At 38.8% G+C, this 26,955-nt stretch overlaps 1 protein-coding gene across 33 annotated transcripts in view; it reads right to left on the minus strand.

Annotated features, from left to right (window-relative positions):
* Positions 1–11,350: 11,350 nt before the first annotated feature.
* The window catches only part of LOC111572933 (protocadherin alpha-C2-like), a 189,585-nt gene continuing 173,980 nt past the window's right edge, over positions 11,351–26,955 (minus strand). For all 33 annotated transcript variants that reach the window (XM_055016483.1, XM_055016482.1, XM_055016481.1 and 30 more), the window contains exons 3-4: positions 24,473–24,558; positions 11,351–14,553 (exon numbers count right to left, since the gene is read on the minus strand). In XM_055016483.1, the coding sequence (XP_054872458.1) occupies positions 14,246–14,553; positions 24,473–24,558 (394 nt within the window). In that variant the 3' untranslated portion in view covers positions 11,351–14,245. The remainder of the gene's footprint in view (positions 14,554–24,472; positions 24,559–26,955) is intronic.

Raw genomic sequence — 26,955 nt, forward strand, 5'->3', positions numbered from 1 at the left:
CAAGCGATCTTCTGAAAAATCACAACTGATCTTGATGCAGTTGCAGTGGGTGGAGATGTCAGTGTTACTTTTGTGTTAGCCAACAGCGGCACCATGAGTCGCACTGAATTTTCAGAGTGGTATAACTAAAATATTATTTCCTGAGTCACACACTGGTATTCAGCCACACTCTTTAAAACTGTGCAGCATAGTGAAATGTATAGCAACGCAAAAGAAAACGCATTGTCCAATAGAGAAAATGAAAGGTTTTCCTGATTATATAAATTTCTGCCATATAAAGCACAAGAACGAAACCTGTTTTATCCTCACTTATTCAGATGACCCGAGTACCTTATGCATGTAAAACATAAATGTGCAATCTAATCAACAATGTTCAAGCATACAAAAGTACTTGATTGAATGTTACCGTTTATTTTATTTTCAAAAAATCAAAACTTAGATTAGAAAGTTAGATTAAATCACGATATAGAATTGCTCTGTTCAACACCATGGATATGCATGCACATTCACATGCACAGCCACTCCTAATTCAGTTTGTCGGAACCTTATTCGTGCCACAATACAACCACGTAAGTATATGTCCTTGTTATAGGTATGAACTCTAAAGCAATCTGTGAGCAAAAAATAATTTCCTCACAAAAAGTCTTAGGATCTATGTTGCTAATAATCCAATAAACCTGTATTGATAGAACACAAACATATACATACATTGATAGAAGTATCTTTGAGCTTAAAATAAGCTGTCTCTTTTATTAAATTTCTGTAGGAACAATTAGATAACATCATCATTATTATTATTACTATTGCTATTATTATTATTATTATTACTAGTTGTAGTAACACCAGTAGTCGTTGTTGTGGCACTAGTAGTACTTAACACACTAAGCACACTCATGTTCAACAAAACGATTCCAGAAAATAAAAAAAAAGTTACACTAGTTGTTTCAGGACCACGGATAGAGACAAGGGAACAACCGCCACGCATTAGGGAGGAGGGGTGCATGGTTGCTTGTTCTACAAAAATATAAATAGAGTTTCTTTTAAATAGGTCTCTGGACTGTTTCAGAATACAACATAATAGGAAATGTAAACATGAAAACTGAAACTACACTGACAATGAGAGCACCAAGTCAACCACACAAAACTGGGCAAAACACATCTCTAAACTGTTTCAACAACCTGGAAAGCTCCACTCAGACAAAGTACTTCTTCCATTTAGCTCAACAACAACAGCTATAATTTAAAATACAAGAGCTATATTTGCCTTTTGGGCAACATTTCCGATGAATAGTCTCTTAGAATTAGCGTGACAACAGAATGGTACACAATGAACATAATACAATGGAATTCATTCAAATGTATCATGAAGTCACCAATTTAGTCAGCAGTTTCATAAAACAAATTCATATCATAGTCATTCTCGTAGTCACTTTAGGATCTTTATAGCTTAAGTGTTAAAAACAGCACTCATTACTGATGAAAGAGATCACTGAACTTCTACATTGTTGTTGGACTTGTGATAGACAGTTAAAAAAATAGAAAAGGAAAGAAAAGAAAGACCAAAAGTGATGTGCAGAACAGGAGATATTGCTTCCATTACTCTCTGGATTCACTTGTCAAATCCTGGAGCCAACATGCCGTGTAATTTCAACTCAGCTACCAACAGTTGCTCGTAGAATCTGGTGTGTTACACAAGTAGCAGCTATGGTAATCAAAATCAGCTACAATCTCAAGTAGAGATGAAGAGTGTGTTACAGGAATTTGACAAACTCCTAAAGACTATTTTTTTTCTATTTTCAAACCTATAGTCTTTAGCCCCAGCCAACACAAGTGAGTTTACTTAATGTGTATTATATATTAGTATTATTTCCTCTTCAAGAGCGAATAAGTTCTATGACACACATTATCAAACTGGGACAGACTGCAGGCAACACTGAGCATTTTCCCAGCGTCCTTCACCATTGTGTATTACTGTAGCACCACTGAATTGAACAGGTGCTTTGTTGTTACTGTAAACTATTTGTCTGCACAAGCTGTTAGAGTTTGCAGTGGAATTTATTCGGTTTCATCAACAACTCAGCTCAATGGACTATGCTGCTCGACAAAGGGAAAATGCAGTAATAATATATTAAAATCAAACTGCAGTGACTGCACTCTGGCTAGCTCATCCTGTCTGGTGAGACAGTCTTGGCAAAGTATACTTTAGGCACTAAGAGCTTTCAATCTTTCAAGCATTTTTTTCTACCTCATTGTTTCTGTAAACTCTGCGACTTTGTAAGACAGTATTGGTTTTCCTTGTTGGTATTTGAGCAATATATGACTGAGTCACCTTTGGTGTACTTGGATCTGGACTAATACAACCTGTGACTGGGCTTAAATTTACCTTTTGGACTTCTCAGGATGATTTCTCTATTCAGCCCCTACCAATACCACAGGGAAGTCAAAACCTGAAAGCTGGAATACATAGCTGTATGTTACAGTGTACTTTCAGTGGGCAAGTCAAAGATTCCTCCATGTGGTTTTTCTAAACAACATATCTGTATATCAACTGTAAAGTTAAAAAAAAAACTAAATCAAACATCAGTCATAAACTCTAATTAGTCCCAGTCATCGAATCTGTACCACAGTAACTCTATCACTGCGTTCAACTCTGTTTCTTCATCATATTTTCTTTTTCTCTTTTAAATCGTGAATGTCAGCAATTTAGCCAAAACTACTGCAAGACGTTGTTACTATTTCAGCAATCTCAAATACAGCATCATCAAAGTTTTCATTAAGTTTCAATGTATCAGACCATGAAAGCAGGGATATTTTCTCATGAATGCAAGAAATTTATGTACATTTCTTCACTGTTGACCTGTAAAAGAATTCAGTTTCATATACTCACCAGCACAGCAGTTCCCAAAGATGAGCAGGGGGACATTCTTGAAGCATGGCCAGTAATATCCACACACCAAGCATTATGTTCAGGAATCAAAGTCTAAGGAGGAAATACATCACCATAGATTTAGTTTACTATAAAGTTGTTTTTACTCATAGTGTGTGCCACTTGGTTTGAATGAACTCCCTATAAGACAAACATAATCTCCTACTGACATTACATTTTAAAACTAGATCAACAGATTCCATTTTTTTACACACACATTCCCAAACAAATTGCAACAAAGTTGAAAGTAAACCGACAGGTGGGAAAAACAAAATTTAACTACAAACTGCTGTGCTGTAGATAGTAATGCACTAATTGCAGAGAGGTAGTTGCATTAATAGTGATTACATGCATCTGCCCCAAACATCTAAAAGTGTGCTCAGTGCTGCCATACAAGTGTTTATAAAGATAAGATATCCGTATTTTGAACTTGCAAATATGTAGCTACTGATTTAATTTGATGTCCCTATGGAGAGTTTTTGGTGGCACTGAGGGCAACCTTTGGAGGACTGGTCTAATAACTACATTAGAATGTGTGTGTTTCTCCTTGTATTTATACATATGTTTGTCAGTTGTTTTTTTTTTAATTGTTTTGTCCCGTTACATATTTTTTATTACAATAAATTGCGAACGTAACATCACATAAATAACCAGCATAGGAACAGAAAAAAACTTTTATTTCTTCCGTGGCTCTGTCAGTCTATTCCTGCCTGATGAGTAACACGAGTTACTCATCTGCTGTGCGTTCCTCAAACAAAAATGAAGAAAGAGGAGGCACAGAGGGACAAATCCGACTCAGACACACCTGATGATCAGACTACAGATCAAGGGAGAAAGATACCGACTGAACCGTGAAGGGAAAAAATTGCACTTAATTATAACGGTTAGCGCAGCAATCGGTTTGCAAAATTAAATAATTATTAATCACAATCATGATTTGAGATTTGACAACTTCATGAAAACGATCAGCTGCGGCTTTTACATTTACAGATGTGCTGCTTTCTCCGCTCATGTTAAACGGCGCCTGTAAATAAAATTACTCTGGTTCTTCTTGGACAAATTTGAGACTGATACACCCTATTTCACGTTTTTCTAGCTTGTCACACACCTGTCTGAGAGCACTGCACCCATCTAGAGCATTCACCGCAGCCAGCACTGTGAGGCGTTTAGGGGACATCTGTAAATGTAACGTCTATCGTTAAGCAGATGTTCCGCTAGTGAGGTGTTTCATGTCCAGGTGTGACGTGCAACCAACGGAGAGTGCTGGTCGGACTAGTGTGACTCGTGAAAAGAGGTTACTCTGGAGCACTGCATTAACATTAATAGTCAATGCCCCATTAAGTATAATTAGGTTAGCATGTTAACCTGCTCGGCAACCCTTTCCATGAAAAGGAGAATCAGCATTTTAACACGTGCTTGACTTAAAACTTATGATTATGGCATGAATCCACATCACCACTGGAGTGTGCTATTTAGACAATCAAATGTATTTAATGAAGGTATTTTTGCAAGAAAGTAATTAAAATGATGTACAGGCACTACAACAACAGATTGTATGGTGCGTTTAAACCATTTTCTAACTCATACATAGCCGCGGAAGCGAACATAAAATATAAGTCGGCTGAAAGACAAAGAAAATACATGAGAGGAATAAAGAAACATTAAGAATATACATTTAATGACCAACAGAGCCTTGAGCGCCTACCATGGCTGCTAATGGTGTGCGTGTGTATGTCCAAGAAAAACACAATGTAAGGCACAAATAAGTAAAGTATTTGTAAGGTCAGAACACTCACCTTTTAAACAAAGTTGTCTGGAGTCTTGAACCAGGTTGTGGCGTCGTCAAATGGCGGCGCAACAGATGTATGAATATTTCAGGCCATTTCCAGGTTACAGTAGCCTATTATAGAGTCCCACATTGTTAAGTTCGGTTCTAAAACAGTCACACACTTTAAAATATGTCTGGCTGGTTCTTGAGAACCATTAACTTAAATGGCTTCCCATCCGAAACTCCGCCACAAGTTTGAATCGGAACCGACAAACAGCTGTCCAGAAAGATTCACGCACACAACCGTTGATTTAGTCGGAAGATGATAGATGGTTAGACCCAGTTGTTGTGGGTTTTCTGCTGATTTTTCACTCGTTTCTGCTCATTTGCTCAACAATCGGACCACATTTTACACAACAACAGCGAAGAAGAGGAGACTACACAGCTAGGCCCTTAAGAGTTCTCCTGTAATGAAACTCCCGCCAATATTGAACGAGGCGGACCCATTTGTGTGACGGACTGGAGCCGCCCCTCCAATGACTTCCGCCACCCAGCAACGCCACTTGGAAAAATTTGAATATTAAAATAAATGTAAATTAGATATTTGAATTAAGATTTCGATTTCATCCATTTCGTTTTTATTTGGAGGTACAGTAACGGCATGCAATAATGGTGTTTTTTTTGTTTTGTTTTTGTCTGTTTGTTTGTTTGATGTGTATTAATATTAATACAGAATGGTGAAAAAAAATCTCAATTCTCCTTCCTACATTCTGTAGCACACCTGTATAGTACTCTTTACAACACTCCTTGATGTTGTCTTGAACATTGTTTGTTTACTAGAGTCCTCACACTCTATGGTAAACAAACCAATTTAAGCCTCTTGTTTACTTCCTGATTCACAGCCTATCCACTAGTCAGCATTATAAGCATATAAATAATTAATGCATTATATTGTCAACTACAAAACAGCAAAATGCTCAAAAGCACCTTTCAGTTTAAATTAGAGAATTAGATTCACTGAATTTAAGATGGGGATCTAAATCTTTGATTCTATAAGTAGTGGTTTAGAAGAAACCTCCTTTCTCCATATTTTTTGAACTATCAAAACATGTTATTAAGACAGATCATTCTGATCTGATCATTTTACAAAGGTGGCTTTTATTAAAGTTTTGATGCAATAATCCACCTTTAATTATCACAAATGCAGTGCAAAACATTCTTAACTTAGACTAACACATAAGTGTTTCAGAAAGTATTCAGACCTCATCCCTTGTTTCCCTAGTGTATATACTTGTGTTGGTATAGGTTTAATTTTGAATTGATGAAGACCATTGATCATCAGTTGATTCAGACTCTTTGCGTAGCACTCCAAACTGTGGTCAGGTTTAAACTAGTTGCCTTAATTATTACTGCCATATCTCTAAATTCGAGCACAGTCCACTTGTTTAAAACTGAAGTGATTGGGCATATTTGAAAGGGAGACATATACCGACGAAGGTCCACCAACTCACACTGCATGTCATCACAAAAGTCAAGCCATGAAGGTCCAAGGAATTCACAATAGACCTTAGAGATTAAGTTGTGTTGAAGCATAGAACAGAACAAGGCTAGAAAACTATTTCTAAAGTCTTTAGCATTACCAGTAGTACAATAGCCACAATAAATGGAAGAAATTTGGAACCACCAGGACACTTACTAGAGTTGGCCAAATTAAATGACTTAGCAAGACAGGCCTTAGTCAAAGAGGTCAGAAGTTTTCTGCAAAGATAGGAGAACCTGCAGACAGACAACTATCTCAGTAGCAGTCTATTTACTTAAAGTAAAAGACACATGATCGCCCACTTAGAGTTTCTCAAACTACATTTAAAGGGCTCTGAGAGTATGAGGAAAAGGATCATGTGGTATGATGAAAAAAACTGGAACTCTTTGGGTATAACTTTGAGCACAATGGCTGGTGACCATCTGGCACTGGTCATGATCTGGCTAACGCCATGCCTGTGGTGAAGCATGGTGGTGGTACAGTCATGCAATGGGGTGCTTATCAGCAGCAGGGAGAGGGAGGCTAGTCATTGTTGAAGGAAGTATGAATACAGCTAAATACAAAGAGACACTTGAAAAAAAGCTGCTTTAGAGTGAACATGATCTATTTCTAGGGCAGTGGTTGACTTCTCAGTGACAAAGCAAACAGCCAAGAGAACAGTGCAGTGGCTTCAGGACAAAGTGGCAACCTTAACTGTTCCAACCAAACACCATGTTTCAACCCCAAAGAACCAAAGATGGCAGTTCACAGACACTTCCTGTACAATCAGACAGAGCTTGAAAGGATCTGCCAGGAAAAAATGGGCTAAACTCTCCCATTCCAGGAGTGCAAAGCTTATAAAGGCTCACCAAGGAAGACTTTAAGCTTTAATTGCTGCTGAAAGGTCTTCTACAGAGATTTGTCCAGCAGCCGAGTGTCTTCATCCTATTCATTAGCACCCCCAACTCCAAGAACACTCAATGACAACCTTTGATTCATGACAGCTCCCTAAACAGTTGTGATAGATGTTGGATATTATTTAAGCTGCAAATACGCTATGCTGCTGGTAAAATGTTATATTTAAAGTCTAGACCAAACAAAAGAGCCTTTATCTATGGACCTGACCTCATCACATGCAATCTATACTTTTACATCACTGAGGAGAGGCTGGGAACACTTTCAGAAACTTTCAGACAAGAAACAATAAAGCTATGAAACCTTTATTTCAAACACAGATAAGGAGCTTTATTTATTGCTTGCAAAGGCCAGCAGCAGTAGACAGCAAAACCTGATAGAGAGATTACAAATGTCAAGGTATCAACAAAAACAGTTAAATGAGTCTTTCTTAAAAAATAAAATCTATTAAAGTTACTCTACTCTTTTTCATATACTCTTAGCCCTCCCTATGGACATCCTGAATTAGATCATCTCAATTCACCAGTCAGACAAGATGGTGTCACAGGTGATGTGATCAAGCTTGTGGTATACTTATTGTGGTCATAACAACTCTAATTCTGGTAAGCACCTAGAACCTTGACCTAATGTTGATCTGAAGGACTCCTTAAACGTTAATCACACCTTTTAAAGTTATTCATACACACATATACCTTCGTACTGATTAAGAAAATTATTGCTTTATATTTTTAGCTCATTAAATCATGTTGCTTTAACCTCCATTTCCTCTTACTGTTGTAATGTGGAGTATGTTCATCAGTTCTTGGTTCTGGCATCCTCTTCATAGTTGGTAGATGTACTTCTTCTGAATCTTTCTGGGGTTCATCCTCTTTTTGCAAGGCCTCCTCAGTACTTACTATGCTGTTATCTTCTTCTCTCTTTTCCTCTGAACTGATTTTTCTGGACTGCAGCTGTTCTTCTAGATTCTGAAAGTTTATGAATGTGTCTGGCTTTGTGAGGCCCAAAAGACCTTTTACATTTGCACTGGTGACGTTTATGATAAGACCTCTTGTCTTTGATATCATCATCTGTTTTCCTGGGATTTTTGACAACATGTATTGTGAAATTATTGACAAGTGAAAAAATGAGGAAAGGAAAACAACAACAACTTTTAGGAATGATCAGTTTTCCTCAATTTATAAAGGATAGTCTAAATGTTCTTATATTTTCAGAATAAAAATCTGTCTCAAGAAAAGGTTCTGTGAGCTAAATTTAATCATCACTGAAATCAACTGAACTTAAATCCTGAAATAATGACACTAAAAATCATGATTTATCAAAATGCCTTTAAAATAGCTTCTGAAAATGGCTGATTGCAGTGGTCAAATGTGCTGTTATATTTCAACCAGAAGATGGCGCCTTCGGTTTAGCACTCCTGCAGATAGAAGAACTAAAGGAGATGGGAATGAATGAAAAAGGTGGTGGTATTTCTATTGTGTAGTATTTCCAAACGATAGTCTGACGTTTGAGACATATAAATCTCGTTGTTAAAGGTTTCCAGAAATCTCAAACATTGTGAACAGACGATAAAGAGCCAATTTACTTGTTAAATTTTACTGAAAATGTTAGATGCTGAAGCTTCAAACACGTTTTTTTTTAAAACGACATCCTACGTCCTGCACGCATTGCATCATGGTTCATGAAGTCCAACAGTTATTGTCCCGTCCCCCCCATATACACACACGCACACACACACAGGTTTCACTGAACAATTGTTTTCTGACTTTGTGCATCACACAGAGCAGGGTTGGTGATTGTAATAATCAGGTTTATAAGAAGAAGGCAAATCTGTCTGGTTTCTCCACGCACAGACACACAAACGAACGAGCACAGCAGCTGACATAGTAACCTATTACATGGTTTCTGGTTTTGTGTGTCTTACACTACTGCAGCAAGTGACTGAAAATAGGGAGACTACACTCACTACAGTTTATAGTGGAAGCTTGTGTCGTGTAGCTTTTCACATTATCCAGTGTTGGATTATTATCATCTGCAGTACGTGGGAGGAGGCCAACAGTAAGTGGCCAAGTCATAGAAGTAAAATAAAAGAGAAAAAAAATACACATGGCATCAGGTAAATAAATACAAAACAAAAACTCCATGCACCACCAACTCTACTATCATGGTCAAATTTGTACTTGGGTACAATATAAGTTTCAGAAAAGAGTAAGCCAGTTCAGACAATGTGTTCTAATTATGACATGCTAAAACAAGTTCCCTTAATTGTAAACCTTCTGTCTGACCCTCTTTCATTAACTCTCATGTACTGTCTTACATGCACTGTGTCTCTACTGTGTTAAGTGTGGAGCTGTTTTTGCCACGGGCCAAAATTACTGCACACATTAATCTCAACATTTTCACCCAAGTCATTCCATTTTACCTTCCTCAGCAGGATGATGTCTTTGCTGAGTCACGGCAGCTGGCAACATCACCAGCCAGCTCACCTACTACAACACACCAGTGTAGATCATTCCAATGTACAGTAATCACTATTTGACCTCCATCTGTTAGTTCTTTCAGATCTATTTCGCCCTAGCGATGATAGACTCAGGCATTGCACAATATTGTGCAGCCTGCATTTAGACTGCATTTTAACTGTTGTCTCTGAACTGGACAGCAAACAAAGAGCATGAGCACAGTCACTCACAGCTTTTAGTGCACAGCTCTGTTCACTCTGCCATAGTATATATCCATATTCATTAGCCAGAGAGTCTCTGCTCTGCAGACCAAACACTGCAGGCTGCTTTTCTACACCCTGAGTCAACTGGTTTGTTTATTAATTTGTTTGCTTAACTCAAATTAGCCCAAATTCCAAAAGACCAGAGCACATTTGAATGTGAATGCTCATGGGAATAGGGCATTTCGAATGTGTGGGTGTAAGTGTTTTTTGTTAAAGTGTTGCTTTTGCATGGATCTTCTGTTCTTTACTGTAAGATGCCAGGAAGGAGCTCAAAACAGTGAATGTTTACAGTATTGTATCGTCAAATCAGCAGCATCTGTGAAGTGCTGTCTGCAGCACATGAAAAGACACACCCTTGACCCCATCCTGTGCACCCCACTGTTTCAATCCTTCTCTGTTTGCTAAGTATATAAGGCTGTTGCTATAGAGACTATTCCCCAATAGCTGTAACCATAGAAACAATTTTATCTGTCTCCCAGAGAGAATGAAATACAGAATGGGATGTAACATGTTTGCAAGCATTTTTTAGATGAACTCTTGAACCTCTTTCATCAGTCTCCCCTCTCTGGATGAAAGATGAAAGCCAAAACTGGAGACAAAAAAACTTCTATGTTTTTATATATTTCAAGAGCAGCATCAGTCTAAAATACATATTTAATTCTCAGCAATGAAAAAGGATATTTTTTTCAGACAAATAAATATCAGCAAAATGGTAAATTTTTTGTTTTTCCTAGAGGTCTAAATAACCTTTTAGCAAACTATCGAGCTGCCTGCCTGAGTAGATGACTGGATAAAAGTATTGATTATCAATACTCTGTTTTATCTAGGCCAGCATGACTGATGCCTCTCTATTGTGATTTTTTTTCAACAAACTTACCCACTGGGATACAATAAATCTACTTAGCCACTCTATTAAATTATGTTGCGTCTGGAAGCTTCCTTTCACAGGGGACCGTTTTGACCATCTGTGACCGTCCTTTCAGCAAGAAGAAATTCAGTATCCGAGCTTGGTAGATCATTCTGTCCGTCTTTCATTGCTGCAGGGTACAAGCGTTTCTGACTGACTACTTGTCAGTCCAGAGAAAGAACTCAGATGTGAGCATGTGTGATAGAGGAGACCAGCCTGCGGATAATCTATCAGTCCTGCCCTCAGTGAAGAAATGCATTCTTTCTCCCTTTTACTGATCCAGTCTTTTCTCCAGAATGTTGTGTTGACCCTTTTAAAAAAACGTAACGAGGAACAAGCTTCCTCTGTAAAATAAGCACAATTCTGATTCCTAATTAAGGCTTTCATTACATAAGGCTACCTTTATTTAAATGGTCTAATTTACTGCACAGTATTTAAAAAATATAGATGAGCTCGGTACTCTAATAGACCATGGTTTTCAATAAAAACCAAAGCCAAATCAAAAGTCTTTCGTAGTTCGATATACCTTCAAATGATGCAGAGAAATAGCACAGGGCCAATACACACATAGCTACCCCCCCAAAAAATGAATTCAATTTTATTTTTAAGAAAGAAAACTTTATTAGTGATTTAGAAACCAAACACATTACCACTGTATCCATTTAGGTAAAATAAAAAGTCAGAAAATAAATGAAATAAATGAAATTCACTACTTCACTGTCACAGTTGATGAGAGGGTGTACAAAAAAGGATTTTACAACAGATCTCGGCTCATCCATTTAGGACAGCACATTGCCACCATAGTTCACCACCATACATTGGGATAGAATGACAGCATGAACGCTCACTAAACACAAGCATACACTACATATACCTTTTTTTTTTTTTTTTTTTACACTGGATTTTTTTGTCATTTTTCTTTTTATAAGAGTGAAAGGGAAGTGATAGCTCATCATAGGATCATACATATTTCAGTTACAATAATACAGTGTTAGTTAGATCGTCATGTCAAAGCCAGACACAGAGTGATTTTTTTTTCTTTTTTTTTCTTGCTTTGCTTGTTCTCAAAAGCAAAAATCATAGTTGGTAAAAGAAAAAATAATAAACTTGCATTGAAAGGTATCACACTATAGCATTTACAAATATCTAAAGAGGTTTCGTGGATGCCATACAACATCTGTGGAGCGTGAAGATTGCAGTACATAGATGTTTGGCAGACAGAAGTACATACAAATATCTCCTGTGCGAGTAATGAAGAAAAATGATAATACAAAAGAATAAAATCATAGCCATCTATCTATTTATATATATATTTCTCTATATAGTATGTGTTTCCTTAGAGCAGTACATGCAGCAGCCACTTAATGGAGTGACGTCATACAGAGCCGCAAAACTCTGGGGATGTGGCAACAAGTTACAGGCAGAGGAAGGGAACCAACAGAAGCAGGTCTTGAGGCATGTGTGTGCCCCTATTTCAAAACCTCCTGAGAGGGGATTGGTGGGATATAGCTCTGGGATGGGAATCCCTGGATGCCCATATTTTTCATCAAGTTTCAATTACTAATGTAGAGACAATCTATTAAAAGTCTACGCTACATTTACAGAATACATAAAAGCTAATATGTGACTGAGCAATCCTAAACAATCAAGTTGGAGAACTTTTCTTCTTGTGTACATGGAGGTGGAGGGCCAGCCCACGGCACCTGTCTCCTCACTTTATTCCGGTCCTCCACGGTCCCTGTAATCGGCCTCATCCCACCTGGTCCCCTCTCATCAGTGGCTACAAACAAAAAATGAGCCGCATACTGTAGTATTCACAAGTTAAAAGCACTGAACCGTTTTGCACTTGAGAATCATCTGACAAGAGTTCAGGGCACAGACCCCCGACTGGGATTCCCCAGGCCTCGTCCACATTACTCCATGCTGTTCTCAGCACACCACAATGTTCAGAGCAGGCCATTCCCAGGATTGATCCTGAGCAGGGGGTCAGAGCGGGGGTTAGGGTCAGTGTTGGAGGATAAATGGAGGGGTGGGCATGTAAAGCAAAAAGCAGTTAAAGCTATGAAGAAGAAAACAAAACAAACAAAAAATGCCAGAGTATGTAATAATGAATCTCTTTAGAGGATAAATGACAACAGAAAAAGTTCACAAACTTCATTGTCACATGAAGAGACAGTCAGTGGGATGGGTGACAGTGGGGTAAAAGGCAGTTTGGGGAGGAGATGAGGGCTCGTGGCAGCTTAGGGCAAGTACAAGCAGGTGAGCAATTGTAAACTCAAGGTATTAGGTAAGGACTGGTTGCTACCAAACATTCAAAGCAGAAAGCATTAGGCTTTTGCTGCAGCAGGGGGAGAAGAGAAGGTGTTATCAAAATCTCTCCTAATACTCTGTAAGGTTTCATCAGAGTCCACTGACTGAACGCGGAGTCACAAACCAGCTCAGCTGGACTCTCCCCTCTGTGATCCTCAGGAGAATGTGAGGTATCTTCCCATCTCTCCATCTTTCCAGTGCTCTCTGCATTCCTCAGTTGGGGTTCTGGCAGGAGATGAATCTCTTTGTGTCCTTTCAATGCAGTGAGCAAATACAGAGTGACTGCAAAGGATGCTGCTTCCATCCTGAGAGTTGATGTACATGTGCACTTCATAGGCGACTGTGCAGGGCAAAAAGCTTGCAGTGTCTAGTTTAAGCACATTTCTTTTTTACCGATTGACTTTATCTCCTTTTTCACTTCTCTTCCTCATTCTAGGTCTCAAGTGCTTTCTGTGTCCACTTCGTCATGGTAAGTTTGTGTTTGCATGTTTGAATATGTGAGCATGCGTATGTGCATGTGGTTTCATTGAGAGCTCAGGAAACACTGTTGTTAAATACCAGAGGAATCTGCAGCAGTGTCATGTTAGCCTTAGTTTCGGTGACTCTCGCCTGTGCTATTTACAAGTAGAGTGTGTCCAGCTCCAGACTGCATACATCGGTCTCAGTCTTCGTATTTCTTCTTTTTCATGGCTGGCACAGCTTTGCGTTGTTCTTGTACAAAGTATTTGTCTCCTCTAAGAGAGAATGGTTTACACATTGTCGTTGGGGAGGGGGTAAGACAGAGGTGCCAACATGCCCAGTGGGTTAAAGGAGTAAATTTCAAGACAAGGGCAAAGAGTGATTTGTTCTTACGTGAAAGGATGACTTCAGTTGACTCAAGAGTGTATAGGCACATCGGGGCGTGGAGAAAAATGTATCATTTATTGTGTATCGTATTATTTATTATATCAAGGCAAGATCAATAATTTACCTCAGTAAGGAACTGAAAGTAAAATAAATCTTGGTAAGGCCAGGTTCACAACAAAACACGCTTTAAAATGTTATCACTGATAATAGGTAATAAAATGAAATTGGAAAACCTATAATAGTTTTTACATTTTCTTTTTGCCCAGTGGAATTTGGTTGGTACCTCTGTTTTAACAACGCCCTTTTCTTCTTTGCGATTTTTGCTCTTTATTATTCTACTCATCTCCATCATCCTTCCCCTTATCCTTCTTGTCTTTCTTCTCCTTCTTCTTCTTCTTTTTCTTCTTGGCCTCCTCTTTCTTTCCAAAAGTGATGAAGTCGCTCTTGTCGTCCTCTCCTCCCTGGTTCTGTCTGATGGAAATTATGGCGGGGGAGCCAGGGATGATGAAGGCTTCTGGAGGAACCTCGCCAGGTTTCAGGTGCTGTGGAGGTGCACCAGGTCCTCCCGGGCCGTAGCGAAAGTGCCAGCTGTTGCTGTCTACGCCAGCACCCATTGGGGGTGAAACCTCTCCCCCTTCACCATCTGAAAGAAATGTAGATAGAGTGATGTTGAGTTAATATTTACTAATAATCTGCATCAAGCAAATGTGGTTTTGGAAATGGCCAAATGTTACACGTATGCATATATACTCTGTAAAGTAGGCAATGTGTTAAATTTGATGCACAGTTGCTTTTGTGAGAAGCGATCATATTCTTGTTTTGAGTTCTTCCTGTGCATCATTTTTTGCCTTTCAGTTCTTTTTGGTTTGATCAGATGTATATCTATGACCCCTGCTGCCCTAGTTTGTATATTTTTCTTAATCAGAGTTTGACTACAGCCTGTCATTAAATAATTAATGACCATCTGTTACTGCTACATTTTGATTTCTCCTGAAAACCTGCTGATATCAGGCAAATCTCCCTGCTGAACTGCATCACTTGAGGTTACAGAGCATGCCTATGGGAGGTAACCTCTGTGGTTAACCATGTAATCATCAACTGAGAATTAAAAGGAAAGGCACAGTGCAAATCTGCCCTGTGCTTTTATGTACATAAAGCAGTCTACTTTTTAAAAAATTTAGCTGCAATCAAACTTCACTGATCTTCACAACAGCCGATGCAAAACCCTTAGTCAGTTTTGAGAGGTGGGAACAGGCCTGACATACTATAAAAGGTGGGAGGTGGTTGAACCTGAAGGGAGGTTTCCAGGAAGAGACTGCTAAGTGGGCAATGATTCAAAGGCTTCCTCCAAGCCAAAGCTAACATCTGTGGCACTGTTTAATGAAACATTAAAGCATTCATTATGTTAAAGGCTCAGAAATGTCACGAAGCAAAACCTGGTATTTTAGTGAAATTTAACTCAACTGGTTTGCAGTAAAAGGCACATTCTACTTTTATCAGATAAATCTATTTGCTGCTATGTGCAGCTCTCATTTGTTTAGTTAGATATCTGCTTACAGTGAAGATAATGCCTTTCCTGTTTGCCAAATGTTTTCTACTCCAGTAATCTGCAAATGAGCATACACGTGTTGTCTATAGAAATGAATTACACTGTTAAACAAAGGGTGCACATAAATAAGTTCTTGCTGAAAAAAACACTCCAAAGTGGATACACCACTGTTGTGCAGGTATTATGGTGGAATGCATGGACATCCAACATGACTGTGCTCCATGGAATAATCACACCTTTACTCCATTGTATGAGAGTGTCATTGTGCAAAATGTAACCAAACGAAACACAGTCACTTTGGTTCTTTCCTCACAGCGATGACCTACTTGCCACACTTGCCTCACATATTCGTTTTATTTCCCTGACTCCTTTTCTGAGTTCTTTCAAAAGGGAGGATTAACTGAGCATGGCTCCATCCAACCAGAAGGAACAGTGTCTGGGAAAAGGAGCCTGACCGCATGCAGTACCCAAGGCAAAAAATACCAGCTTCCAAAATTATCTTGCTCTTTTTTTTTCTAGCTTCATATTCAAGACTATATATTTGGCCTTTCTTTACTTTGAATCAAATGCCCTCTTAAATATGCAAATAAAGCTAGATATAAAGTGCCCTGTTTTTGTGGCAGTGCGACAAGCAGTGCTCCAACTGTTTGGCAATATCCTGACCTTGAAATTTGCTTTGTGCATCTGTGTGGTATTTCAGTGCCAAACATAGAGTATACAGGTGGGAGGATAGGCGTGAACAGGCAGAAGGTTCATTCAAATGAGGCAGTGCAAAGAGAGCTGTTGGCATTTGGGTGGGAATGTAGCTTTGAGTTTGCATTGAGAATAGATGCCTCAGAACCGTGTCTGTTTCAGGTGTTAGCATAAATCTACTGCCCGGTTGGTGATTTTACTAAGCAGACCAAACTATCTACTGCACAAATGATTGAAATGTAAATGGGCTCTTTAAATTAATCAGTCATTGACTAGTAAATTATTTTAGCAACTAAAAAAATGTTTCATTACAACATAAATGTCAGCCTGAATTTACCTATAAATGAATCAAAGCTATTCTTAAATTACCTGTTGTCTATAGCTATTTTTTAATGCAAGGAAAGCTTCGCTTTTAGTTCATTAAATACCTGCAGTCATTTGAAGGCAACATGACAGATATTTGATGAATCTGCACCCTCTAATTTGAAAAGTGCAAAACAAAAATGTACCACCGTAACGCACGGCTGTTCACTGTGTTTGCCTTTATTAAATCCCCTGCAAACGACACTGGGCTACTGCAAAGTAACCACATACATCTCTAGAAATAAAAATGGTTCAACCTGATGTTCTGCTCTTTATGTATTAGATTCCAGAAGCTAATTAATTCTGTGTCATTACCTTCTTTCCAATTTCATTATTAGCTAATGTGGCATTTTGTGTTATATTCTTTATATGATGAAGAGCACAAAAAAACAAACAAAAAAACCCACACATACACAGCATCTGCTTCCAGCTGCAGATTTGTGGGGCTGTGATTTTTTGTTATGCTGCTCTGCACCATTCAGACAAAAACATTTCCATTTGTTAAACTCTTGTTGTCTAATGGGCAATGATGCCAGAGAAGTGACTTGCACACTGTGGGTTTATTTATCACTATAGTGTCCAGTTAAATATTCCACTTCTCTCAGTCTTTCTGAAGGTCGTGCTGCTACACCAAAATGAACGAAAATGATGCCCACACAATCTGTGCACTCAGGACCAACATAATTCTGACTAATCTATGAATGTAATTTCAGGTGTAAGACAAGGCAGGGGGCAAGTGTTTGAGTTAATAAAGTGAAACTTATCCAATTAAGATGACCTAAGTGATACCAGATAGTGTCATAGGGACAAACTGATAAACCTAAATTCTAAAATACATCACCGAGACAGAAAATGAGTCTCACATTGCAGTTATAATGTGTTCGTGATCAAACAAAGCATTGTTACACAGGTGCAAGATGATGAATATTCAAAACAAATTCTATTCTTATTCTCAATTTAATGAATAATACATTTTCGTCCCTATTTTTCGTTTATATTTTGCTCACTCTTCTTACCCGTTTTCCTTTATCATTTTCAATTACCAACCATCAGTGAGATCTGCACACGGAAGGATTTATGGAGCAAATCCACAGCAAACATGTTGTGTCCTGCTTGGCACACAATCCTAATCAGTCACATAGGCACGCACAGCTCGGACGCTCCACCTTCTCTACCCCAGTTAAAGCAGACAGTGACTATTTTATTTCAGTTTTTTAAATATGTGAACTAAAACGAAAAAGTCAAGTGAGGGTTTTCAGCATATCTTATCAAATTTCCACTGAAATAATTCAACGAAAATATGCAGAAAATACTGAGCAACTACTTTGATGATCAATTCATCATTCAAGCCATTTTTCAGCACAATTATTCTTTGGCTTTGTTTACTTCACTGTAAATGTGAAACACTGTAAATTGTATATATGTGTTGTGAACTGTTGGTTGGACAAATAATTTAGAGACGTTGACTTTGGCTTATAGAAATTAGCATTTTACATTTTACTTTACATTACATATTTTATTTTATTTGCATTTTAGAGACAAAACCGTTTCTCAAATAAATGATCAGCAGATTTTTGAATAACAGAACTTATTTTTTAGATAGAGCCCTGTAGTTTAAAATCTCATCAGCATGTTTAATTTCCAAGGGTATTTTAAAGTCATACAAGAATTAAGTGGGTCATGTGTTTGAATTTTTCTACATCACTCATTCCCCCAAAATTTCTGCAGACAAGATAGAATTTGACAAAGATACTGAGAAGATTAGGACAGGACAGACTAGATCCAGTCAGTGCTTTCTCTACATACAGACACAGTGACAGAAAAAGTCACATTCATTCACAAGACAACAGTCTTTCCCAGAGGATAAGTCCTCATCTGAATCACCCGGCGGAGGCATGAAACTGATTTTATAATCCCAAAAGAACACCAGAGACAGAAGAAATGGCACACAGACACACAATATGTAGGATACTAAAGTGCTAGCACTATCCACATTTTCACCTCTAAGAAATTACCTGTCTAACCTAATGTGGGAACTTGATGAGGCAGCAGTGCCTCTGCGTAAACTTACATTCATAAACAAAACAACACCCTGGAGAGTGGTGAGTCATGCTGAGAGCAGGCAGATGGAGAAGAGGAGGGTAGAGCAGAGTAACTCTCATAAAAAGGGACAATTTTGTATGCTGGGTAAAAACAGGCGGGCTCATTGGAGACCCTGCAATGGTTATGGTAAACCGTAGTGACACTGGGACATCAAAACAGTCTTAACTGCTCTGGGAGTTTCATTTTGTACTTTGCAACATTTCTAACAACACATGTCATTTTGATGTTACCAACTACAGATGATGAACAGTGATGTGAATTTGACCTGAGAGGGAAACTGTGCATCTGTCACTTCTATATTTACTGCTTCGATATATTCTCCTATACGTCTCATCATGTGTTTTCTCACTTCTCATTTCTCTTCCCCATGGCTCCTCCTTTAGTGGTAACAGATTTACCTTACCCAAAACTGATCTCAACACCATTTCTTCCATCTGATTTATTGATGGCTGATGCAGAGCTTAACACACTCCCTTCTCACTTCCTCTTGCACAACCTCCTTTCCTTTCTTTTTCTCTGCCACCCAACCCACCACCATTCTGCCTTGCTCTCATTTCCCTTGACCTTTCATTTAATCTAGCGTGACAATTCAGTCAGCCAACACCCGTCCCTGTCAGTTATTGACAAGAGTCTTAATCATGCCTATTAATGTTTATGGTAACACTGATGTGATTGGGTATTAAACAGCCTGTCCATCACTGATAACTAGACACTGAGAGACAGGGATGGTTATTAGTTTTACAGTCATGACTGGGGACATGTACCCTCAACCCGCGCTATTTTAAACCTGCTGCCTTTGTATGCACACAATTTTAGACAGATACAAGCCACGGTAATCAATAAATTTGCATTACAGCCTGTGATGTTTTCTATATGCTTTATTGACTTTGGTCTCTGGAATCTTCAGTCCAGCTTCTCAGCCTGTGAGTGTCCCTTCGTTGCCCTATGTTGCCAAAGGTTTTCAAAGCCACTTAAATCACCCAAGCTCCATTTTGCCACGTCTACTTTATTCATCCACTTGTCTTGCCCTACCGTCGGCCAGTTGGGCAGAAGCGCAGTGGAGCGCAGTGCAGCGTTACATAACGAGCTGAGGAAGAAGGGGGGGAGGAGGAGGAGGTGGAGGAGGAGGAAGAGGGGCCAGGAAGTGCAAGGATGCAGAATATGAAACACGATGCTCACCACCAAACGGAGGGTGGGAGCAGAGAAAAAAAATGGATAAAAAGATCCTCAGGGTGTTATTCTTTTCTCCCACACTGCAGTGATGGAGAAATCTGTGATTGTTATGATGGCAAATGCTCAGCTGGGACCACACCCATCTCCAAGATAGCACCTGTCTCTGTATGTCATGCAGTGTGCGAGTGTGTGCACATTTTGAGAAGAATAAAACGAAATAATGCCATCTGCTCAAAAACCTAATTCTTATTCATGTGTTCATGTTTTCACTGCTTTGCCTTTGTGGTGAGAGAGGAATACATTTGGGTGCTGCATAAATTACCATATATTCACAAATCTGCTAACATTAAATTAAATAAAGAAACACTTAAGAATAAAAAATACAATCTTGATGACTGATTGCAGGCTTTCAAGAGCAATTGTGCCTTTACATATGCATGTGTATACAATCTTGTATGCATGCCTGTTTGGGTTTCATGCCAGATTGAACACCTTGCTGTCTGCTCCCAGCTAGATCATGTCGCAGATGGTGGACACAAGCAGCCCCTTGTGACAAGACTTAAAAATGATAAAAAAAAACAAACAAACAAAAAAAACAGTGAATATTACTGTAGGTGCGAAAACTTGAGTTGTTATCTGTGTATCTCAGTGTGTACAATGCGTTTTAGTATGTGTAGGTGCTATTAAAAAAAAGAAACATAATTGATTTGGTCTCCAGAGGAAGAAAGAGAGAGAGAACTGGCAAGATATTTAAAGACTCGGAGAGCACAGGATGGAACGAAAAGCAGGGTGACAATAAAGGAAAGCAAATAACTGAGTCGGGAATAGGAAACAGATGGGGTGCAGGGATGCAAAAACAGTGAAAAGTCCATGGCAGCTTCTGCATTGTTGTATCTTAACTTTTTGATTTTGCCAAAAATATTTTCACAGTATATACACCTTCACCGGAAGGCTGCAGCCACAAAGTATGAAAAACAGTCTTGGATTTAATGATGTGTCTATCTTTAACTCTTCTTCCTCTACCTTTTTATCTTTTCATTGTGAAGAGAACTAACTCAGAATTTACTTATATTAATTCACATCTCTTTTCTGATAGGATTAAAGAACAAATACATGGAAATTGATGAGCCCATAGTCTCAGAAGTTCATATAATGAAATTCTGAAAGACTGAATAAGCGAAATGCAGCATAAATTCTAAGTAGTCTTCTCTTGTCTCTCTCCACTGTACCACCCTCACTTGGCAGTTTGCCTTCACTCTTGAGTTTATTTTTGCTTTAAAAGACGAATGCTGCAGTTGATTACCGTTAACTCGGGAAGCATCAGTTTGTATGTGTGTGTAAGATCGAGGATGATACAGAAAATTGTTAACCTGCATCCACCTCTGCAGTACACCACCGTCCCAGTGAATGTAGGTCACTCTCCTCCTGTTACTCACTGCTCTACTGTTCTTACCTCCAGTTCTCACTTCCCAAACACATCCATTCTCCTTTCACTCTATCACTCTGCTCCGCTGCTTTGTGCACATGTGCGTGCATCTCATTTCCCTTTATCTTGCCCTTCATCTGCTACAGTCTGAATTTTTTGTCCCCCATTTCCCCATTTAATCACCCTCCTTTAGTACCTTTTGTCCCATACCATATGTTTGCACCCCTCTCTATAAAACATCACCCTGCCCTTCCTCCATCTGCTGCCAATATTAGGGACCACGAATGGTTGCCGTGGAAACTACATTCTCTAGTGAAGCAGTAGGACATTGGTAGGAGTCATGGTGACAGTGCTAATGCTGATGGAGAATAATGCTGGGAGCTCTCTCTCCCTCTCCCTCCCTCCCTCTCTCTCTAGTCTAACCACTCTCCCCTAGCAACAGCAGCCTCATACAGCTTCCTCTCTTCGCTTTGCGGACTTTGTTGCAATCACTCTGATTTACTAATTGCCACTTCCTCCCAAACACTCCATCCCTTCTGTAGCGTCTTATCCACTGTATCCATCATTGCTTATTGTTTATTTTCAATCTTTTGCTTTGCAACCCTCCCATCTCCCTCCCTCCTGTCTCTCTCTTCCCATCTCACCAGGGAATTGTTGCAGTTCTGCAGAGTTGTCTCTGAATCCCTATGTGCACTTGGTTTAAAGATGAGAGACAGACGACAAAGACGTAGAGGGAGAGAGGAACAGATAGGAAGAGAGAGGCAGACACCAAGCAGAACCCTGATTTCATTAATGTGGGTCTGTTAATCTGGGCGTGGGCTGTGCTCCATCTGTCACAGCAGGAGCAGCACACAAAGTAGGCAGCCAAAACACACTTGGAAACACAGCCAACCACACACAGGCATATACACACGAAAACACTAAACAACGACACAGACACACAAATTGATGCCAGCACTCAAATCTGCAGACTCTAAATAGAGGGGAAGAAACAGGGGCGTTGTCAGCTGCACCTCAGAGTGGCTCGAAAAAAAGACTGTGTGCCAAAACAGCATCCTGTAGGTACAAAAGCCAGACTCAAATAATTCCCTCAACAACCCACCTAAACCCACCTAAAGACTGCAACCTGCAAAACAAACAAGATGATTTTGGTATAAATAGCAACTGTATGAGTCACAGTGATATGACAGGCCACATCAGATCAATATCTCCATTTCTCTCATTACTGAGACATGATAAACAGAATCAGTTTGAAAGTCAGAACATAAATAATCCTCACTCTTGTCCTTCAGAAAGGCAGCTCTTGAAAAAATAAAGTTTTTCAATTTATCTGACCCTCTTTACCTTGAATTATTCTTAGTCCAGCCCTAAGATTTGACCCGAAGCTATCAGAGCCTTCAGCTAATATTTCCATTCTTAACCTAGTCAACAGTGAGATAAAGAAGGGACAGTTAGTCCTTAGGCAAAGCAAGGTTTGCGTGTAAACAATGCGTTGTTCTCAAACTGCCACAGCCTAATTATACCACGTTAAATCCTCACCAGCTGATCTTGTTACCACTGACCCACCCTTAAGACGTCACTTCTGTCTGTTCTGTTCCCTCGCTCTCCCTCTTCCTGCCTGCCTTTCTATCCATCCTTTTCTCTATTCTATCTCTCATGTTTTGAAGTGCCTGCAGGCTGTAAATCCTCAGCCAAGGCAAGAAATCGATGGCAGAGCGGAGGAGGCTCTGTGTACGTGAGTGTGGATAGGAAGAGACAGTAGTTACTGTGTGGGTAGCTTGTCTGCTTGCCGAGCCCACCGCCTCCTGTCTATAAAAGACACCAGGCCAAGCCAGCCCTACATTCTTAATTACAACAAATCACCTCTTTATCTAAATTTAATTGCACTTTCATCCTTATTCCAGTCTTTTGTTTGCACAGACTGACTTGGTCTTTCACCTGTCTCCCCCCTCTTTCTCTATCAGGCCACTCTTTTTGAGGTTTCACTCTTAATCCTTTTCATCCCCACTGCCTTGTCATCATGGTCAGAAATCTTGGATGAGAAGTTGTGAATACTGAACACAGTGCAATAACATTCACATTGAAATTTTCAGGAGCTTAAATAAATTCTTTTGCAGTTCTTTGTAAGGTCTCTTCCATCCCAATGAAGGCAAGAAAACCAAAATTGTTTTGTGTCCTGTTGTTTGCAAATACAGTGACTTCTTGCCATTGAGTGCAATCTTCTTCTGTCATCATTAGTCATCATAGTAAGGATAAATTTGGCAACTTTATAAGTGAGGTATAAACTCACCTTGCAAGTCTGTTCAACCCTTGCAGTCATTCTGCATACTTGAAATAAACAATTCATCAGTTGCATGCAGATGTTTCACAGCAAAATGCTGCTAATATCACAATAAAACATTTTGAATTTGACTCAAATTTGAAACTTCATAGAGTGCCTTGTAAATGAAATGTCCATCCCAAAACAATCACAAATGTTTCCTAGATAACAGCAATATTAAATTCAATCACTACAAAACAACAATAAAATGTGCAATGTCTGTAATAAAATACACATGTACAGAATCTTGATTGTCTATTATTATTGAAAGGTTACAAATATTAAAATATAATATTAATTTTGCCCACCCCTCATCTTGGTCTTCTCGGTGTGTATATAAAAGAGCTACAGACCGAGAGAGATCCACATTAAAAAGAGAGAAAATGTAATTATGTATTATCACTTTTCTCTAATGTGTTCTCTAATGTTTGTCTTCTGTGGCTCAGTGGCTTATGCCTCCATAAACATCTTGCTGATAATCCAATCAACAATTGTGTGTGTGTCTCTCTCTCTCTCTCTCTCTGAATTGTCTCTCTTCCTGCTACAGAGAGCAGAGATATCCATCTCCACCTACGTAGCACATGTCATTTCCTCTCACTGTAGCAGCGGAAAGTAGTAGGAGTGGGTTGGGGCGATGTTGTAGCCGATATCTGTGTTTTCCTCATTTTATTACTCCCTCGAGGTTTGATAAGCTCTTGAGGATTGCGGGTATATGATAGTCTTCACTGGTATTCTCTGTGTCAAGGAATGTGGTGGAGACAGAATCATTACATATAATTGTGAATGGTTATCACTGTCTTAGACCCTCAGGACTGCAGGCCCATTTATGCCAAGCAGATAGCTCATGGTATTGGAATTTATTTTTTCTCTGTGCTTCAGAAAGTGTTAAAATAGTTGTGTTTGGTTTAAGTGATAGTATCTTAACGGATTCTTACCAGCAGCACTGGATGCAGTGGGCCAGTTCTGAACCAGGACCCCCTGGGCTCCTTGCATTACTGAGGACTCTTCCATGTGCACTGAGCTGAAATACAAAAAAATACACATAAACTTATTAGACATCAGAAAAGTATTCACATACAGTATAAATAAATTTTTGCTGTCTCGAATTAAATCGCCCAACAGAAGGTATCTATAAGCATGACTTCGTTTTAGCTAAGTCTATGTTCCATAGTTTATTATGGCTAAACTATCAGTATATAGTATAAGTAGATACTTAGTATAAGATCCCATACATCCAATTCTCTCATCCCCATATGTTTCTCACACACTATAGGAGATCCAAACCCTGGTACTCACTGTATGGGGGTTGGTTAATGGTGCAGCGAACTCAATCCCAGAAAGCCTATATTCAGATTAGGATTAAAATTTTCACTCTAAATTTTCCTGACATTCTCTGGATTATGGATTACAGATGATCATTCTTACATTTTCACACCCAGTATGTGGCATTTCAGCACGCTCTCGTATTATAAAAAAAAAAAATCCACATTCAACTAGAGGAAGAGGAATGCTGATAGAACCTATGGTTTTGTCTCATGGCCTCTGACTTGTTTTTAAAGAACAAGGACAATATTGTCGAGGAAAGACATGAAGATTTTAGGCAAAACTTGTGTATCTCAAAATGGTCACTACTCTCTTCTACAATGGCAGAACATTTTACAAGTTCTTTAAGTTCTTAAAGTTCATAATTATACAAACTTAGAAGCCTGGTCATGAGCCATTACATCATCAACAATGTCATACAATACAGATAGTAATGTAATGTAGCAATGACATTATTTTCCCAAGGTTTGGATTTACAGCTCACATAATAGTTTCCTTTAATCTAGTTTTAGCAGCAGATTAAAAAAGTGGTAATCTAGCCTTTTTTTTTGTTCAAGCAAATAGAGATGAACTAGATACAGAAATATACATAAACCTACTTAAGTTGTACTAAGGCCACTACTGTGATTCTCAGTCTCGGCCTGCTGCAGCTTCACTTTAATCCACCTGTCTACTCTTCTCCCCATCCTCTCTACAATAAAACTAGGTCCCCACAGAGCTTTAAGCCTTTACTGAGCACTGTGTGAACTAATTTGTTTGCTTTTAAGGCATAAACAATTATTTTGCTTCTTAAAAAAAACAAAAAAACTTTCAGTCTCTATCAAAGCTTTGAACCAGCACCACAGAGGAGAGAGAAAATTAAGTCTAGAGTCAAGTCTATTGTTTAATATTAATAAATGTAGCTGAAATTACATTTTACATCATGTGTCAGTGTAGACCCTTATGCAAAGTGGTTTCATAAGGAGAAGTCATTTGATGATGGAGGCCATATTAACTGCTGGTAAGCACCAGCATCATCAGTGTAACTGATGAATAGAAAATACTGGACCGATGTTACACTTTTCAGCTGATGACAGTTTTGTTCTCATTCTTCATCAGTGATCTCAATTCTGTTGTCTGTACCCACACACTTAAACATCAATTCAGTGTTAAAACTTTTTCATATGACTAAATTTGTTTGTTTCAGTTCATAACTACTTTGATGACAACGTGAATCTAAACACAACCTCCAAAAATTTAAGTAGGAGGAAACGTTGTGTATTCCACCAGAGATTAAATTTAATTTAATAGGTCACTGCCGTTACATGGTGTTTCCAAGCTCTGATTATGCCACTGAACTAACTTATGAATATTCAGTGATGTTTGGTAATGGAACATGGGTGACAGTCAACCTTAAACACATCACAGGGAGTGACTCATGAGAAAGATTTAATATGTTAGTCTGGTTCACTCAAGCACATTAACTCTCATTAATCTGCTGTAATTATGAGGGAATCTGTGTGGCATGAATGACACACTTTTATTAATCTGATATGGACATCAGAATGCACAAATGAAAGCTTGCTATTTGCATCTATACAGACAAAGTTTAAAATATGGAAACATATCTAAACTGCCTTACATGGTTGAGGTTGCATACGAGACAAAGATATCCAGCAATGCATTTGCTTGCAGGTTGGTCAGTATAAAAAAGTATAAAAAAAAGGTTTGGATCAGAATGAATTAACACACGCGCATGTACAAATGGGCCTCAGGAGACCCATGTCTCAGAGCACGTCTCTGGCTGTCTTTGCCATAATGCTACCATAGTCACAAAGATAAACTGTGTGTGTGTGCCGATATTATAATTTTAATTATTATTATGCATTTTGCATACTAGTTAAATACTTTCTAACATATGCATTGGAAAGGAAGTTGTTTTCTGTATAAGGCCAACTATTTAAAAGATGCTGATTAAGTAGATCGCACAGGTATGAAAAATGAGATGGGCAGATAGAGATAACTCATCCTCCTCATTAAACCTGTGCCTATTTGTAATTATGGTGCCATCTCATTAGCATGATTCTTGATTTGGTCCCACAGCAGGTAATATCAC

The sequence above is a fragment of the Amphiprion ocellaris genome, chromosome 13, assembly GCF_022539595.1.
Source record: "Amphiprion ocellaris isolate individual 3 ecotype Okinawa chromosome 13, ASM2253959v1, whole genome shotgun sequence".
Taxonomy (NCBI): Eukaryota; Metazoa; Chordata; class Actinopteri; family Pomacentridae; genus Amphiprion; species Amphiprion ocellaris.